Raw genomic sequence first — 19,375 nt, 5'->3', positions numbered from 1 at the left:
TGGGAGTGAGTGGGATGGAACGTAAACACCACACTAATGGTAAGGGTCAGACACAACTCACAATGAGGCACAGACAATGGGTACAAGCTGCCAAGTCCGCTGGGCAGCAGATGTCTGTTTACTGTGTGTGTGTGTACCTCCCGCAGGATGCCCTGGTCATGGCAGGGGCAGAGGGCGGGGATGACACACACACCCTCTGTGTTTCGGTAAAGCCCGTCCTGACACACGCAGCCCTCAGCGGAGCGGCTGCAGTTGACAGGAGAGGAGGAGTAAATGTCCAGGCAGCTCCTCTCACACAGCAGGGCCTCCTCCGACACGCTCCTCCTCCACTGCTCCCCTTCAGGACACACTGTAGAAAAGGAGAATAGGACAGGAGAATGTTATAGAGGAAAGATGTGTCAAGATGTGTCAGTATTAATCATCTTTTTTCCTAACAATGCTGTTGATATCACTCACCACAGTCAGGGGCGGTGCAGGCTGTGGTGCGGTGGTTAAGGCCTTCACATGGGGTCCCTCCATACTGGCTGAGCTGCAGGATAAATCTAGTGGAGCTCTGTCGCCCTGTACCACAGCTGGCTGAGCACGGACTCCACGGGGACCAGCTGGACCACTGACAGTCCACTGGAGGAGCATTAGAGGGTGGGCGAAAGAATGTAAAGCAACAGTTTAAGGACAGCATTGCTTTTACTTATATTTTTATTACAGCAGCAAATCAGCCAATAGACAAAAAAGTGATTTTATTCTGCTTTTTCTGAATAAGTCTGGTTACTGTGCCAGACAAAGCATTAAACAAACCATAATTCTTCTTCCATCACTGCAAATAAAAGATCCCAGACCACATTTTTACTGAATGGAGTGTGATCGCACTGCAAACACTTAATGACTCTGTTAGACTGAAGTTTACCAACTATTGTAGCAGCCTGCCAACCTTGAGCCGGTGTCTGCCAGAGTTTGTCATTACAAAATATCCACAATGTACAGTAGTAGTTGAATAAAATGTCATGATGTTTAATAACAGTACTCAACATCTTTGAACTAAAAGACAACATCATCAGGATAAAACACATGCTGAATATTTACAATGCCAAACAATGACACAAGGACTCCGTCACCAGAATAAATCTGTACTGGATCTTCCTTTCCAATCAAAACTATGAACTTATCTGGGTAAATTAAACAATATAAATGTAGAGAGCTGTTTGATGACCTTAATTAAGATTTTTGGTGTAACTGCATAAAGCTTCGAGGGAAAACCTAATTGCTCCAAAACCACTTAGGGTTTTTCCGGTTAGTGTCTGTGAGCTGAAACCAGATGCTCCAGTGTACATCACAAACACATCAAAATGTACATTATCCACTGTTTATGAGTATGTATGATTAAAACTAATGAATCTGAAGGAAGCTGAGATGCAGATGAAGAAAAATAAGACAGTAAAATGGTTCCACACTCAGGTAAAAAAATGGTATTGAATGTTTATGAAACCCAGTAATGGCCTTTTGTAGGCAATGATTGATGTGACTGTCACTTAGTTATCTGAGCCAACTGTTACAGCAGCTGTTACTAACAATTGATGGTTGACATATCTATCACAGCTCTGACGGTTGAACTGAAATTATTGTTGTGTTGCTTTCATAGTTAAAACAGAGAGGCCGTGTGTAATTAAAAAGAACAGCAGCTGTGACAGAGCATCACTCACCATCACATATGTCCGAGGTACAGTTGAACACGCCACCTTGGCACACACTGAAGAGTTAAAAGAGAGTGAAGGACGATGAGGGAAGGATAGTTAGGTTATTACATTATTACATCATCTCTCACAGAGGAGCCTATCAGAATACATTAAATGAGTATCAAACCACTGTGAGGAAGATGAAATGACTTACAGCATGTCTGCTGCACAGCAGACTATCGATTACAGCAGATAGAGTGGGACCAAAGTAGACGGTTGCTGAGTGCATTGCACATTGAGCCGTTTTATGCTGCAGAGTACTTTTAAGAATATAGGTAGCATTTCAAAAAGCCTTCATATGAAATGACTTAATATATTATTTACAACTGAAAAGACACACAGCGTAAACTCTATTCGAGAGGTGGAATGCTTTTACTATGTAAATTAATGTCTATTTTATGTGGGCTTGTAATCTACTTTCAATAGAATTTCTCTCATGCCTGGGAGGACAGTTCAACTTACTAAGCACGGCCACTGTTATAAATGTACCACCAATGTCCTCTACAAGGTGAAGATGAATGCCAGCATTAACAGACAGGAAAGGACCAACTTCTGAGGGATGATGATGAAAAAATGTCTCAATAAATGACATTGGGATTATTTTTAGCACCTAAATGCTAAGTACTATTGGTCTGTGGGAGGCTAGACTCTCTTGTTGGTAGGAGACCAGATCAAGTCTGGCATTTAAGTCCCCTAAAAACGTTCCTTCATGAACCACATCCTCCGAAACATTACAGCTAAAGCTACTTTAACAGCCCAGATCCACACATTATTGGTTTAGCTCCTTACAACATGACTCTGCTTGTTAAATCCTCAAATAAATGAATTAAACTCTGTCTTTTACCATGTGTTGCAAAGGTGCTGAATGGCTGTTCCAGGTGGCAACAGAGCTTCTGTAGGGTCCTCAGTGCTGATATTCCAGCTTTGGTAGTCAGTCGGCAAAGAGAGTGGTGAACAGGGGCAGTCAGTGTGATACACACAGGAGCCTCTATGCAACACCTATGGGGGACACAATAATGAGAATTAAGACTCTGTTTGACTCCACTAACACACATAAACAGCTGTGTGCAGACCTGTCCAGGAGGGCATGTGCACCCGGGCGTACAGGGTCCAGGTAAACACTCAGTGTGGGGCCACAAATCCTCACAGGTGTATGGACAGGAACCTGAGCAATCACTGAACACCTGCCCACTGGGACACACTGCAACACATACACACAACAAATTACATCATTTTACATAAACAGATCAATCAGAATACAAACCGTTTATGTCTTCAGACAGACTGACTCCAACCTTCAGCTACAATAACACTCATTAAAGGTATGTGAGTTGCTTGGGAACCCTTAATAATAATGCTAGAAACATAAAAATATTAACAGGTGCTAAATTTACAGCCTTAAACTTTTATGTGTTACCTGGCAGGCAGCTGTTGGTGTTACAGACAGTGTGTTGTTCAAGTGGTCCTTCACAGACTCGCCCACCAGGCTCTGGCTCTTTGAGAACTGTTTTGTTCCGCATTGACAGCCCACCACCACATGTGGCACTGCATTCACTCCAGGTTGACCACTCACTCAACAAACAGCCCACTACAAAGAAAAACAGGGAGCGCAGAGACTGAGGATTGGCTGACAATAATAAAACAATCTGCAGTTAACACTACTGGTGGTTGGTATATCAGACCGGGACACGATGGCAGATCACAGCTTTCTGTCTGCGTGGTTTCAGAGCATGGAGGACCGCCCTCTGTGTCCTGACAGTGACGTGTCCTTGTTCTCTGGCCATGCCCACATGATGCTGAGCAGGAGCTCCATGGGTTCCAGGGCTCATAAACTGGGCAAGGAAGCTTGGTGCACACCAGAGTGCCGTTCGCACACACACTGCAGATGGGAGGTTTTCAGAGAGCTCATATGAATCTTTGTCTCATGCTTCAGGACACATAAAGTCTGCACATAAGGTGAGACATCGGCTGCTAAAATTACTGAGCAGTTTGAATTTAATTTTTACATTTCACCCTGAAGAATAAAACTGTTCTCACCAGGTGTTACAGTCAAGGGTGAGTTCCTCTTTAGGGAGGTACTCCAGTGTCCCATTGCCTGATGGGATACCACAGCGACACTCTGACACAGGCACACAATGGTTGTCCTGCAACAACTGTCCTTCTGGACACCGGCAACCTAGGGAAGACACAGAAACATAGAAAAAGCACATTATATATATATATATATATATATATATATATATATATATATATATATATATATATATATATATATATCCCATAACAAAATATTTTATTAAGAAGAAGCTATTATTAGTGTTAACCTGGGTGACAGGCTCCTTGGAGACACTGCACATGCTCCCATAAGTCAGTGCAGCTGCGAGGACAGTGATTGGCACAGGTCTCTTGGTAAGTGCGTCCCCTGTCCTCACAGTGTTCCCCTGAGAAACAAATGAAAGTCACAATTATAAACCCATTTCTTAATGCTTTAATGCAGAACAACATGAAACGCTTGTATATTTTTACACACAAAAAACATGACAGATGACTCTAACTGGAACTGTTGGGAAGATAAAAGCCCTGTTCTAATATTGTAAATGACATTCAGGGCCATGTAACGTGCAATAAGTAAGGCAAACCTGCTTCTTTCTGACAGATAAACACAGGAAATGAATGTATGATTTAAAACTCAAGCGAAACTGTCAAAGTAAGATAGTGATCAAAACAATAACAGCAAGACTTCTTTGGATGAAGCAAAATTAAAGGCATTAGAGTGCCCTATTTGAAGTCCATTGACATGCTGTAGCAGGAAATTAAACAGTCTACTCTAATAGCACAAATGTGGCTAAATGAATGTTAATATTAAACACAGCTACTGAGTTTAGGGGGCACTTAACATTTCACACGGTGACATCAGATAGCTCTATTAAAGCCACTTGGTTTATTTAAGGTTGTCTTTCGAAAAAGTTTATATAGACACTTCAGACTGTTAAATTCAGACACGTATTCTCCATGTAAAAAACAAGGAAGCTTAGCACTGTGGAAACCACTTCAGAAGCAGTCTTGGTTAGGTCTCTATACACCTGTGTGTGGAACATCTATCATCAGACACAGTTAATCAGAGACAGTAAGCACTGCTTTGGTTCACTGCCATGCTGAAGAGTGGACTGTGCCTCCAGTCTCTGGTAACTGCACTGTGTGCTTTCTGCATTTGGATACATGAATATTTTCTTTAGTTCCCTGAAGAGTATCCCCTTAGCATGATGGTGGAATACATTTGTAGTCCTAAGGAGTTTAAAACATTTGTATTGTACCTGGGCAGAGTCCCGTGTTGCAGCTCTGGCTTTGTGTCTGTTGGCTTCTACACTGAGGTCCTGCCGGAGAAGCCAGGGGCCATCTGTAGCGCTGCCTGACACCACCACTGCATGGCTCTGCACATGCTGTCCATGCACTCCATGCACTCCACTGACACAGATCTGGAAGAGCAGAGTGTTTATCCTAACCACCCTTAATTTTCATCCTAATTAGATTGACCACAATTATCTCAATGAATGTAATAGCTGTAATTGTTGCAATCCTGATCATCACCAACGATAACAGATGTTTATGGACGTTTGTACCTGCACACTTGAGCAAATAAAATGTCTGTGTTTGTGTTGTGTTTATTCAAAGTAAAACAAATCTCCCCTATATAAAATCATTTGACATGCAAATCAAACCTAAGAACCAAAGGGAATGGTAAGAATTCTGAGCCACACCCTTTGGTATCTACGGTAAAAAGCCAGGAAAAATGGAGTGTTGACAGAATTAGGTACAAGAATCATTCTCCACAACAAACAAAACCAAATCCAATCAGCCTCGTGTGTCCCTACAGACACAGACATCCTTTGAAGCCCCCCTTTCCACTCTGAGTCCATTGGGGAACAAAGAAGATGAGATAGCAGAGATGCAAAATGCCATTTTGCACTGTGGAGACTGATTGCAAGCTCTTAACTACTACCCATGGTAATAACTTATCTGTAGTGACAGCAGTGAGCTGACAACCAATATATAGTATTAGTAGTAGCAAATTGCTTTAAGATTTAGTGTGTTTTTATATTGAACTACCTGTAATAAGTTTTATAAGGTGCTTTTCAATTGTCTTGTTGCATTATGAAAAAATGTGACTTTGCTTGTATTAGCAGACATAATACATGCTTGTGTTATTTTATCACCAGTCACCTACGACTCAATTGTGTTGCCATGCTTGTTAAACTGCCTGAATCTTTTAATGATAGCAAAATATCAAACTGCTGCAGCATGCGGATGAAAACAGGCTGGAGAAAAACTGTTGTTACTATGTCTTGCTGTGGATTAAATTAAGGAACTGAGGCTTAAGAAAATGAACCACGGACTAAAACAAGTGTCTATATTACCTCTGCAGATGTTAGCATCTGGACAGAGCCTCTCCTCTACCAGCGGCCCTGGACATTGGCTCTCCTCCTCTTTAGTCACTGAAAGACCAGAATCCAGGTCCAAACAGGCCCGGAAGCGCCTCTGGATTGACACCATTTTAGTGCTATTGAAGTTCCCTGCTGATGCAGTGCTGTACTTTAGAGAGGAGAAGGGCACACATGGAGAGCAGGGAGTCCACTGCGACCACTCACTGAGGATGACTGAGAGAAGAAAGAGGAAGGGTGAACGAGTTATACAAGAAGCAGTTTTTTTCCACTGCTCTTATTATCTAGCTTCCTTACCTTCACACTCTCTCATGTCACACTGCAAAGTGCCATCATGGCAAAGGCTAGAGGACACACAACAACAATTAAGATGGGGATTCAGATGATCATTTACTGTATACAACAACGAGCACGAACACATGTAAAATTGAACAGTTTGGTGCAATTGATGACTAACACAGAGAAGAACAGTTAAGTTCTAACCAGGTACTGCAGCCTATTGAAACTGTGGCACCCTGAGGGACAGTGACAGGTGTGGGTGGTTGTCCCGAAGCTTGATGCTGCAGGTGGACACAGCCACACTCCTCTGCAGGGACACAGGTGCCATTCTGCTGCAGCAGGCCCTGGAAGGAGAAAACTACATGAAAGGATCTTTTTTTCTGCTTTGATTATTTTATAATGGAGTGCAGTTCCCTTTGCTGTAACCTTATCATAAAGCTTGTAAAATATTAATTGTTTATAAATTAAATATAGTTTATGCTATACTAAATAAAATCAATGCATGTAAATGGAAACTGCCACATCCTGCAGCTCTGATGATCTGCTTCAGTTCAATATTTCATTTCTTCCCTGCTGCTGCTGAGTGTATAATCAGTCACAGAATCTGCAGGTTTTTGCAATAAATCAAAACTCCCAAACTGGGCCAAACAACATCATAAAATTGTCATCACAACTTGAATCAAAGTGATATATTAGCAACAAAATGTAGCACACCATATTTTACATTCCCTATTTATGCCAGTGTATTTATGCCTTCTTGTTCGGAAAAACAATCGAGCATGAAATACTGCTGTGTACTTGTCCAAGCACGACTATTTAACACTGATTAAAGTAAGATGAAACTATTTTCACATGCAGTTTGCAATGTTACTAACTGCAACTGTGTTTGCAACTGTAACATGTCACACATGTCAAGAAGCAAAACAGCCTGTTTTGCATCAGATATGAGTCAGCTGTCAAGGTGAGGACTATTGACTGCAGCGTGAACAACTATGCAACAATGCACATGTTTTTTTGCAGTGGAAAGATGACTGCTTTCATTGAGGACACATAGATCACATACATCTTCCATAGTACATACTCTAACGTAGACAAATGGAAGCAAAATATAATAAATATACATTACCTGTGGGCAGTAACAGCCAGGTGTGCACTCCCTTGAACCTGAGCACAGATCTGCCTGGCCCTGCAGCGCACACTGCTTCTCACAGGGCGCTCCGCATTCCAAATATACAAATGGGGCTTCACAGTCTGCAAACATATGGTTCTTAGATTGTATCAACACACAACATGCATGGTCTCAGACACATGGTGAAAACATTATAGAACACTTTGGTGTTATTTCAGTTGTTTAGGATAAACATTAATCAGTGCCAAGAACGGTATCCTAGTAGTTAACTCACCATCACACTGACTGAGACTGCATGTCCTGCTCTGTGTTTCTACAGGAGTGCACTGTTGTCCTCTGGTGGCTGAAGAGAGAGCTACACGGTAGCGCTGCTGTCTCTGAGACACACAAGAGCACTGAGACCAAACACTCCACGCTGACATAGGACAGCCTGCAAAAAAAATACAAATCAGCCAGTCAGGTGCTCCTTCTGGGTTCAAACAAATGCTTGTGATTCATCTGAAGCTGTGAAGCATCACTTGAGCTCATGTGACCGAGCAGTTAGTCCTATGAGTTTATTATTAGATGAAACATGGATCCATTTATACATTAAACATTTTGTTTTGCGATCTATATAAGCTTACTGCTAATTTCTGCTAAAACACTGAGCTGTTGTACCTGGACATGGCTGTTTGTAACACAGCTGAGTCTCCTCTCTGTTCCTCTCTGCTTCTATCTCTAGGGGACATGCTGCATCTCCTCCTTCCTCACACACACACACCCTCCGTCGTGACACAGATCCTGCCCCACAGCTCTGAGAGCACGGTGACCATGGCGACCAGGGGCAAAGTTCATCTGCAGACATGGAGGTTAACCAGACAATAATCTAATTCACTAACATCTTTTAAACATACAGTTTATACATTGTATAAATATATTGTGTATATAGATGTTGTGTAATTTTTCAGTATGGACACTTTTTTTAGATGGGGATTGATATTGATATTTCAGCCTATACCCAGACAGGGAGAGGTCTGACAGTTCTGCGTCTCTCTCTCTGGCCCACTGCACTGAGACCCGTTGTTACGTGGTGGTGGGTTGATGCAGGCACGAGTTCGAACATGTGCACCCTGACCACAAGTCACTGAGCAGTCTGACCAAACTGACCAGGGTGTCCAACCACCATCCACTGGAAACAACACAAGGATTAGAGCATTTAGCATAATGTATCTTTACATGGCTATGTGGCTGTTTGCCAGGCAACAGATACGCTAATGTCACTCTGACATGGTCATGAAGGAAATAAATACAGTGACCTACCTCTGCAGTCAATGTCTTGGCAGTAATCTCCCTCTGGGGTGCATGTGCTAGGACAAAAAATAAAACGGAGTGTTTGAAACACAAAGAGGAATCTCTTTAATTTCCCTTGCTACTGCACAAATGCCTTGTCAGACTAATACTCAGACTCTCTGTGTTTGTCTTCATCTGTCTCACCATTGTTTACACTCTCCCTGTAGCCATGTGTCTCCCACACTTAGTTCCTTGTTGTCATGGAGACAGAGAGGTGGGCACGGTCCTGGGTTGCAGGATTTCTGCTGGACTTCCTCAAAGTGGCAATCCGTTCCTTCAGTCTCTGGGATCAGAGACCTGGCACAACACAAAACTACCGTCAGTGATTGTTTTATGTAGAAATCCTCAAAAGTAACTTCTCAAGATTTACAGTCACGGTGCAAAGCACAGCACCCATCATACACATACAATAAATATAAAGAAATAAGTGTCCATACAGGGTTGTTCTTCATGAGACATAATTCCTCACCTGTATCTGGTTCTCTGTCCCTGCCCACAGGAAACGCTGCATTGTGCCCAACTAGACCAGGAGCTCCAAACACAGGCAGCCTGGCAGCTCTGATTGGTGCAGACGAGTTGTCCATCAGAGCAGCTACAGTTGTTACAGTCCACCTGATGCAAGCTGCCGGCCGCCCACACCTGTCCCAGTGAGTCCACGCAGTCACACTGCCACAAATGCACACAAACCCCATCCTGCTGCAACTGGCCTGAACAAAACAGAATATTTAAAACTCTTTAAAACACATTTTCTAAGCTGCATCAATACATACAAACTGAACCAGCACTGCTAATGTTCACCAGCACCAGCTTCTCTAACTATGTCCGCTGTTTAGCTCCAACTAGTGGACTTATTCATTTTGTAAGAACTAAAAACTTGCAGAAACTCAAACAAAATAAAAAGCAGTGACAGCAAATTAAATGAGTATACACCTGTTAAAAATGAGCTAAAACAGCTAAAACTGTTCTCTACAGTTAGGAATGTTTATCTGGCACTATGATTGACAACATTAAAATAAAAAGCAGCCCTCAACCCACAAACACAAATGCACACAAAGACACACATATGTTTATCAGGTGAATACCACCAGACACTGGACCTTCAGGAAAGAATCATTCAGACAGGGGACAAACTCACCCACACACCCACACAGAGGCGTATCTTTTAATACAATGACAGTAGCTTCAGTACCTTTAGGGCAGCGACAGCCAGGCTGACATTCGGTGTTGCCCTGGCACTCTATTCCCTGCTGGAGGTCTGAGCAGCGCTGTGGACACTGGTTGGCACACACCTCGAACTCCTGGCCTGGCGGGCACCCTTCCTCATCTGACAATACACAAACAGAAGGTCAGGAATTTTTTCATGCTGCTGCAGGCAGTGTCTTCTCATAGTTTGCCTCACCAAGAATGCTGATCACAGGCTGTGCTGACTTTTTGAACACAAAGACTTGCCATGTGCTAAATTAATGAGCATTCATCCAAGCACGGGATGAACCAACCTTAAGGTCATGGTGATTTAAACATCAAGTGTGTCTACATGTTGGGGCAGCCTCACCACAAGGTTTGGTGTTGCAAGGTTTGACCTGATTCTTCTCTCCTTCGCACTTCTTCCCCCCGTTCTTGGGTGGAGGGCTAGAGCAAGAGCGAGTGCGTATGGACCGCCCGCCACCACAGCGCTTATCACAGCGAGACCAGGGACTCCACCGGGACCAGCCTCCATCCACTGCATCATCCATAAACACCATAAACACAGCCCACACAAGCAAGCAACATGTGACCTCATTACTTTGAGAGATAAATACATACATTCAACAGGTTCAATTTAAAATCACACGACTATACACAACTTGACATGTTGTTCAAATTATCTGACCTTTGCAGGGTCTGATGTTACAGAAGCGATGCTCCAGGTTCCCTTCCAGGATGTCCTCACACCATGAGCCATTAGTCCCAGGACTGATGAAGGTCCGGATTCTCTGCTGCTGACCCACTCCACAGGATCGAGAACATTCTCCCCACTCACCCCACTCTGTCCATGAACAGTTTCTTTGTGTACAGCCAGGCCCTACACATACCTCGCCTTTGGATGGAGACCAAGAGGCAGGATAGTAAAAGACAGGATACAGTGGTTACATATATTTGTAGCTCATGTTTATTAACTAAGGCAACTTCGTTTTCCTGCTGAAATGTTGTCTTTTTGATTTGTTAGTCTCGCCATTCCAGTTTACATCAGCAACAATAAACCATTATTTACAGACAAGCAAACAGTAAAATCAAAATCAGCTTGACACAAAGTCATAGTTAAACAAAACTCTGAAACACAAAATCAGTTGAGAGATATTTCCTTTGTGAAATTTATACACAACAGCCTGGATAATTTGTGCATAATTGTATCATATGTAGTTTTGTTTTTTGTTTGATGACCGAAACAAAACAGTTTATATTGTGACCTATTTCAGCGTGTCAGTAGTATATCGAAGTGGAATTTGTACCTGGACACTGGGGCAAGTTACAGGCCTTCTCCTGGTGAGAGCTTCCAGAGCAGGGAGGTTTAATACACTGTCGATGACGTGACTTCATAGCTGGGCTGAGAGCATCGGTGCAGGTTTTAGTGCAGGGACTCCACAATGACCAAGCAGAGAAGCCAAAATCCTCATCTAAAGAAGACAGAGAGAAGAGGATGAAATTAGTTAAATACAAATTTATTGGCTCATGCCAAAAAAATTAAATAACCCACAGACAAAGAGAATTAAACTAATAAAAGGTCTTTGTCTTTACTTTTTTTAAAAAAAAAAAAAAAAAGAGTATTTTACCTGGCACAGCTGGTTCTTCTGTTGGACCAACAATAACTGCAAATGAAAAAAAAGATATTACAAACAAAGCTGTTTCAGAGTCACAGAGAGTCATAGTCCCCTTAGTTTATACATCACTGGAGATTAAAGAAATACAGTGGTCTTTATTTTCAGTGAATCCCCCTTGTACCTGGACAGTCAGGAGCCTGACAGTAGGTTGTTTCCTGGCGTGGCCCCTGGCAGTCTCTCCCTCCATGGGCCGGGGCAGGCTGCGTGCAACCCCTGGAGCGAGTTTTCAGCCCCAGACCACCACAGGTCAGCGAACAGGGACTCCAAGGCCCCCAGGGTGACAAACCACCATCGACTGGGCAGTGCTCCAAAGAACAGTTCCATCTGCCATGCTCACAGCCACTACAAGGAACAGAAGAGAGGTGTTAGAGGACCATAAGTAGTTCTGTAAATAAAAAACACCGTAAAATAACCGTTCTGTGCTTACCAGGAGCTGCAGTCATGCACAAATGAATCTCCAGACTGGAGCTCCATCCCGTCTGAGATGTTATGGAAGAACAGAGATGAGACTGGTGTCATAGAGACACTCTGCAAAGATGCTAGGAACTCCTTATCCACAAGACATGGACACTCCTGAAAGACAAATTACATTTATTCTTGCAAGTGTATTTTGTATATTACGCATCTAATATTGCTCAGGACTCACTGATAGGCAGACTCCGTGGTGCTGGAAGGTGTTTGGGGGACAGTGGCAGCCTTCCTCACATCCATCAGAGTAGCAGCCCTCCCTCCCGCTGACCTGAGCACAGCTGAAGGGACAACCTTCACCTCGCTCACACTCTCGGTACAGTCTACCTGGAGGGCAGCCCACCTCTGCTCAAGGACAAAGATCCAAACATACAGCCTGAATGAGGGCTTTTTTTTGGTAAAGATGGTACATATTTTACAATTAATACATCTTTGGTGCCATGGTCTATGCTTACTACATGTTCTATATTACTTACCGAGGCACACATGGGTGTTGCAGGTTTTGCTCTGGCGACTGAGGCCACTGCAAGGTGGAGAGCTGCAGGAGCGAGAGCGTGATTGCTGCCCTCCACCACAACTAACCGAACACACAGACCACTTAGACCAGGAAAGCCATGGTCCTACTGAATCTAGAGACAAGAGATATGAAGACTGCATAAACAAAGGCAGCACAGTACAATAAAGAATCTCTTTAAGGTTTCAGTAAGACTGAGTACCTGTGCACAGGTGTATGTTGCAGTCTTTCTGCTGCTCAGCGACACCTAGGCAGCCTCTTCCACCTCTCTGAGGGGGCGGATTATTACACAGACGTCTCCTAAACTTGACTCCTCCACCACAAGGAAGTGAGCATTCAGACCAGGGTCCCCACTGGCTCCAGTCACCATCAACATGGCAACCAGGGACAGACCAACACTGAAGTACTCCTGCTTCACACGAACTGAGAGAAAGTGAGAATGACCACAAAGAAAAAAAAATCAAAGGAAAATTAAAAGATTATGTTGAATTTATTTGACTGTTAAAAGTGTTGCAGAGCTGTATTGTACCAATTTTTACAGTCACTGATAATGTTGTCTCCTGGATTTGCAAACTGCCAATCAGATCCACCAGGCCACACCCACGATGCATTACTGGAATCCAGACCTCCTGCCCAATGGGACAGAACAAATAATTATCAAAAACTAATAGGGTTTATCCATAACTACGATTTGCAATTTTTACATAACCAAAAAGGGGGTCGAACCAGTAGCAGAGCTGTTGTGGTATTTGCAGCGGCACTCCTCCCTGGATACACACACTCCATCTTGCAGCACCATGTCACCTGGACAACCACAAGTCCTGCTGCACCCTGGAGTGTCTAAGCATTCTGTGTCGCCATGGAGATCTGAACAGGAGCGAGGACAGGGCTTCCCACAGGGCCATTCTTCCTGGCCTCCACCACAGTCTTCAGAACACAGGGTGCAGTACAGTTGAAAATAGAGCTGAGACTTCAGTGTTATAATGTGTATAATGCAGAATTTAAAGTGAACCTAAAATTAAGCTAACAACCCTTTATCATTGTATGTCATCATATTTCAACAAGTATTATCTATTTAAATTAGCAGCCTCTTTCTCTTTAGTTACATTAAAATCCAAATCTGGTTTGTTCAGTGGTACATGAGTACTTTTCTATATACATCTATGTTAAATCTTTTATATGCTGACCTGAGCACACTGTGATAGTGTCATGGCAACCACGGCTCTGCCTACTTTCTCCAAGACAGGGCAGACCACCAAATCTGGCAGGAGGACTGTTACAGTCCCTTGTACGAGTTGATGACCCAGCGCACCCATCACACTCTGACCAGGCTGACCAGGGACTCCACGAACCATGAACTGAAAATGGGACACAGTGTATAAACTGAAAAGAAAAACGAGGAGAGCTTGATATTTCTGCATAAAAGCTGTGATCGTGTTACCTGGACAGAAGGTGATAACAGGACAGGGCTGCCTCTGGATTTGAACCCCAATGCCATTATGCATTTCCTGTTCTCCAGAGCACGGCTCCCCTCCAGCCTTAGGTTCTGGACAACCACAGCTCCTGTAGCGAGACACTGACTCGGCCCCACATGTTCTAGAGCAGGGAGTCCATTCTGACCACTCACACCAGCCACCTGACACTAGAAAAACACAGAGATGTGAAAACCTACCATATTGTCATTCCCTAAAGATTTTCTATAAATGGTTAAGATATTTTTAATCACAGAAGAAGACTATAGCTCTTTTTATTCACCTGAACAGGGGTCTCTTGTGCAATTGAAATTCCCACCCTCACAGGTGCTGAAACACAAAAGGACACAGGAGACATGATTCTTTGACGTATATCTTTTTGACTGGTTATGGACTGGTTGGGAGCATATTGTTCTAACCAGTTGTTGCATCCATCTGGAACTTCAATGGTCTCTCCTGGTTCCAGTCGTTGACCAGTATTTAGATCCAAGCAGGGACAGTCTTCCTTCTCTACACAGACTGTCCCATTAGCGGACAGGACCTTCCCATCTGTACAGTAGCAGCCTGGCTCACAACGCCACTCACAGTGCTGTGCGATAGGAAAAACTTATTACTACAAAAATGTTTAGGTTTTACACTAGTGACAGCAGGAGACATGCTTGGTCATACTCACAGCCAGGTCATCACAGGATCGAGGACAGGAGGGTCCACAGCTACTGAACACTGTGCCGAGGACCTGGGAACATGGTGCCACTAGAAACAAACACCGCCACATAGTGTCATATAAAATACTATATACTAAATATATATATATATATATATCTATATATAATAAACAAAAGCAAATACTGTTATCGACAGCTGTAAAAGTACCTGGACAGTGGTCGGTGTTACAGGCTACAACCTCAGTCCTGAGTCCCTCACAATAATTCCCTTCCCCTTCTGGACTGGGACTGTCACAGTCTCTCCTCCGACTTTGTACACCCCCACCACACGACTTGGTACAAACAGTCCAATTACTCCACTGCCTCCAGCCGCCGTCACCTAAAAAGAGCCAAAACATCATGACGAAAAATTAAAAACAAAAGTCATCTATACTGTACAGCACACTTTTATCCCATCCACTAAATGTATAACTTTTATAAGCAAACTGACACAAAATAAACTTACGGTCACACTGGGCATTGATGCAGACTTGGTCCTCACGGTGAGGGCCTAGACATGGCAGGCCGCTGCCAGAGCGCTGAGGGCTAGAACAGAACCTGTAACGGGACTGGAGACCTGCTCCACATGATACTGAACACTGACCCCAAGGAGTCCATGTTGACCAGTGGCCATCAACTGCACAGAGTGAATGCAGGAGCAGAGACAGTACAAGAAAGAATGATGAAAAAGTTTGGAACAGAAAACCCTGTAGATTTAAAGATTATATGCTAAAAATAATTGGACAGTAATGATTAATAAAGATAAATTCATTAGTCTTTTGCCTACCATTGCAGCTGACTTGAGAGCAATTTACCAGCCTTCCTTCTTCACATGTGCTGAAAAATAGAAGTTAAAATAAATCATAGTTTATGCTGTTTATACAGGAGTACACAATCACACTTTGTAATGGCTCATTTGGAAGTTTACCAGTTATTGCAGTCTATAGGAACAATGTCTCCAGGATTGTACTGCTCTCCATCAAGGTCACATCGACAGTCAGAATCCTGCACACACACACTATCCTGGGAATATAAAAGGACGATGAGCAACAAGGACATAACCGCTCCATATGTGCATGAATGTGTGTACGTCTGTCACCAACCAACCTGCTGGAAAGTTCCATGTGGACACTGGCAGCCTGGAGTACAGTTCCTGCTGAGGTCCATCGTGAGGTCTGTGCATGACACTGCCCCTCTCACACACTGCTTCCACTCCTGCCCAGGAGGACAAACCCTGCCTCCACCTAAAAATTAAATTGTACTTTAACACTGAATTATTACTACTATACTAATAGCTTTTTATTTTCTTTAAATTTAGTATAATAAAAATATTAGAAAGTAAGGTACATTGAAAAGTTTTTAATATATGTTCATGTGTGTGGAGATGTACCACAAGGCTGCAGGTTGCAGGCACTAAACTGCTGAGCAGTGCCGTGGATGCGGATGGGTCCACGGGTTCTGGTCCTGTAACCTCCTCCACATGTCACTGAGCACGCCGACCATGCACTCCATGGTTCCTTAACGCCTTCATACACATCACAACTGGATTCATTCAGTTCTATTTCACATATCAAAACAGATTTTGAATACACAAATAGTATAAATAAAGAGATTCTCACCAAAGCAGGGTTCAATACTGCAGGTGTCAATCCCAACTCTTTCTCCTTTGCAGGGATGACCACCAAATGCAGGAGGAGGATTGGTGCCTGAACGATACCTCCGTCTAACGCCAACATCACAGGTTCGACTGCAGGCACTCCACTGTGTCCAGCTGCTCCAGCCACAGTCCACTGAGAAACACACAGATATACACAGGATAAACACAAAACAGCCAAGAAGTGGATGGGGAAAAAGTATAAAAAAAAAGAATAACTGTAGCTCTTGTTAAAGCACTTACCAGAGCAGGGACGTGTGCTACACTCCATTTCCCCATTAGTGCATGTACTGTTTGAGGCACATAATGCAAGAACATGTGATACTGAGTATTAGAAATGGAGAGCATTCCTACAGTAAAATTCAAAAATTAGTAAAGAGAGGTACCAGTTATTACAGGCATCGACAGACAAGGTGGCACCAGCTGGATACAACTCCCCCTGGTGGTAACACGGGCACTGGGCCAAGGGCACGCATGTGCTGTTGAGCAGGTAGAAGCCAAGGGCGCAGTAGCAGCCATCGTAACAGGCGGTAGCACACTGCACCTCTGTAGAGGTCATGTCCAAGCACACCCGAGGACACGCACCACCCTGAGCCTCGCACTTAGCTGATGTCATGTACATCATGCCCTCTGGACACACACCTGAGCAGAGTGGGAATAACCACCACACACAAGCTTCAGCGAATGAGGTGGATGAAAATATAATTCAATAATATAACGCAATCCAATACAAAATGAGAAAGTAATATTAATAACACATTATATTCCATGGTCTCACTTGACCAAACATGATGCATTACCTGAACAGGGATGCGAGTTGCAGTCTCTTGTCTGTATGTGAGGCCCAGTGCAGCTATTACCGCCATGCTGTGGTGCTGGTGAACTGCAGAATCTCTCTCTTGTCTGAACACCTGAGTCACACTGGGACGAACACTCAGACCACGTTGACCAGGCAGCCCAACCCCCATGCACTGCAATAGTACAATTAAAATTAAAATCAGCTTTTTTGTCGTTCTTTTTTATTCTTCAAGTTTTTCTTCATTTGTTGTACCTGGACATTGCACAGTGTTGCAAGGTTCTTGCTCCTCACTGTCTCCACCACAGTAGGACTGTGTGTGTGTGTTGTTGAACAATGAGACTGTGTGGTTGCAGCTGCGGAAACGTCGCCTAATTCCCACATCATCTACATGGTTAAAACATGTCTTACTGCACTCTGACCAGCTGGTCCATTTAGTCCAAACACCATCGGGCAGTGCTGCATAACAAGAAGAGGACAAAGTCATTGTACCACAGAGAGGAGTGTAACAGTGTCCTGAAGAAAGGCTTCAATGGGATAGTGGTGTGCCAAAGGTGTGAGTTATTATACCAGGAAGGCATGGGGTAGAGCAATGCCGGGCCTCGGAAGAGTCTCCTGGACATGGCTGAACTCTGACTTCTCCTGCTGGATTCAATGGAGACCTGGACAGAAAAAAAACAGCACATAAAAACTCCTGTCATGGAAACCTATACCAGCTGTCAATGAGCAAAATGCACAGTACACTCTTTCATGATGTGCATGCAGTATGTGAAAGGAAGCCAGAGTACCCAGAGAAAACCCACGCAGGCGCAATAAGCCAGCACCACCGTCCTGAAAGCAGTCTTTTAAATTATTAATAATCACTTACTATAATCTTCATTCATAAATAAAGAAGTAACCTTACCTGAAGCGCTGTTGTAGCCCCAAGCCACAGGTCACATCACATGGCGACCAAGAAGACCAAGCTGACCACTGACATGTAGCCACACACTTTGACGGGTCACAGGTGACTTTTCCATCTTTGCACACACTGATGACAAAATGAGCAATTCCATCAAAATAAATGTACAGTATAAACCTTTAAAAAAATTAAATATTTATCTACACACACACACAAAAGACAGAATTCCACAAAATCTGAGTTAAAAATGAGCTTCTTTTCTCACCATGTAGTACACCGGTCCCTGCTGATCACCTGTGCTGGCTGCAGCAATCCTCCCTCCCAGTGACACATACATTGGCTGGAATTCACACATCGCCCCTCCTGGAGGTACAGCCCATAGGGACATCGACACCCTGGTGGAAGATTTGTGTATTAGTAATGGTAAAAATAGCAATTAGTCACTACCACTGGCTGTGCTCATAAAAGCTTCTATCCCCAAAAATATGCCTGGCCTTGTTTGAATACATGTTTTTGGCTTTTTGTTCAACTAGAATAATCACAATTGCTCACCTGAACAAACACAATATTACAATTCAGTCACACTGTGTCCTACCTTGTATACAAGCTGCAGAGCAGTTGTTGGTGAGGCTGAGATGGGAGCAGGTAGGGGGGCAGGGATCGACTCTACCAGCCAGACAGTCTTTTTCAGTCACCAGCACCATACCATTAACACAGCCTGAACAACCCATTTATTAGTTTATTAGTGGGACAAGAATAAAACAGATCACTTAAATAATCTAACTTATTAGCTCAGGAGCAATTGATCCTGAGGTTGATTGTATCTGACAGTCTGACCTGTCTGTGTTCCAGTGTCTTCGGTGCAGGGCGGGTTGTTGCAGCTCTGACTCTGTCTGGTTATGCCTTCACAGTCCCGTCCACCGTTCTTAGGAGGAGGAGAAGAACAGGTTCGGTTCCTCTGCTTGACACCTCCTCCACATGGAGCATCACACTGCGACCACTCTGTCCACTCTGACCACTGACCATTAACTACAAGAGAAGACAGGAACACATGTAGTTCAGGTTACACAAATCAAATACTGGACACCTCTCTTGAGATGCA

At 43.6% G+C, this 19,375-nt stretch overlaps 1 protein-coding gene across 1 annotated transcript in view; it reads right to left on the bottom strand.

The window, feature by feature from the left end:
- sspo (SCO-spondin) overlaps positions 1-19,375 on the bottom strand; it is a 46,754-nt gene that overhangs the window by 7,585 nt on the left and 19,794 nt on the right. Inside the window, 49 exon segments of the mRNA XM_028433101.1 lie at positions 138-349; positions 1,698-1,744; positions 2,575-2,729; positions 2,804-2,931; positions 3,413-3,609; positions 3,768-3,906; positions 4,055-4,171; positions 5,045-5,206; positions 6,146-6,385; positions 6,467-6,513; positions 6,653-6,874; positions 7,648-7,699; positions 7,852-8,007; positions 8,235-8,411; positions 8,575-8,745; positions 8,877-8,923; positions 9,051-9,203; positions 9,376-9,613; positions 10,096-10,230; positions 10,459-10,626; positions 10,777-10,983; positions 11,396-11,560; positions 11,886-12,106; positions 12,192-12,337; positions 12,411-12,577; positions 12,709-12,855; positions 13,105-13,169; positions 13,276-13,375; positions 13,473-13,673; positions 13,934-14,104; positions 14,188-14,388; positions 14,502-14,548; positions 14,638-14,807; positions 14,892-14,971; positions 15,092-15,262; positions 15,389-15,597; positions 15,836-15,945; positions 16,030-16,166; positions 16,313-16,447; positions 16,542-16,712; positions 16,820-16,866; positions 16,963-17,218; positions 17,377-17,547; positions 17,628-17,831; positions 17,943-18,034; positions 18,277-18,402; positions 18,539-18,668; positions 18,869-18,991; positions 19,111-19,302. Coding sequence (XP_028288902.1) covers positions 138-349; positions 1,698-1,744; positions 2,575-2,729; positions 2,804-2,931; positions 3,413-3,609; positions 3,768-3,906; positions 4,055-4,171; positions 5,045-5,206; positions 6,146-6,385; positions 6,467-6,513; positions 6,653-6,874; positions 7,648-7,699; positions 7,852-8,007; positions 8,235-8,411; positions 8,575-8,745; positions 8,877-8,923; positions 9,051-9,203; positions 9,376-9,613; positions 10,096-10,230; positions 10,459-10,626; positions 10,777-10,983; positions 11,396-11,560; positions 11,886-12,106; positions 12,192-12,337; positions 12,411-12,577; positions 12,709-12,855; positions 13,105-13,169; positions 13,276-13,375; positions 13,473-13,673; positions 13,934-14,104; positions 14,188-14,388; positions 14,502-14,548; positions 14,638-14,807; positions 14,892-14,971; positions 15,092-15,262; positions 15,389-15,597; positions 15,836-15,945; positions 16,030-16,166; positions 16,313-16,447; positions 16,542-16,712; positions 16,820-16,866; positions 16,963-17,218; positions 17,377-17,547; positions 17,628-17,831; positions 17,943-18,034; positions 18,277-18,402; positions 18,539-18,668; positions 18,869-18,991; positions 19,111-19,302 — 7,325 coding nt within the window.

This window comes from Parambassis ranga, chromosome 20 (assembly GCF_900634625.1).
Source record: "Parambassis ranga chromosome 20, fParRan2.1, whole genome shotgun sequence".
NCBI classification, from domain to species: domain Eukaryota; kingdom Metazoa; phylum Chordata; class Actinopteri; family Ambassidae; genus Parambassis; species Parambassis ranga.
Note: the sequence above shows the minus strand (reverse complement) of the source record. Positions and strands in the feature narration are given on the sequence as shown.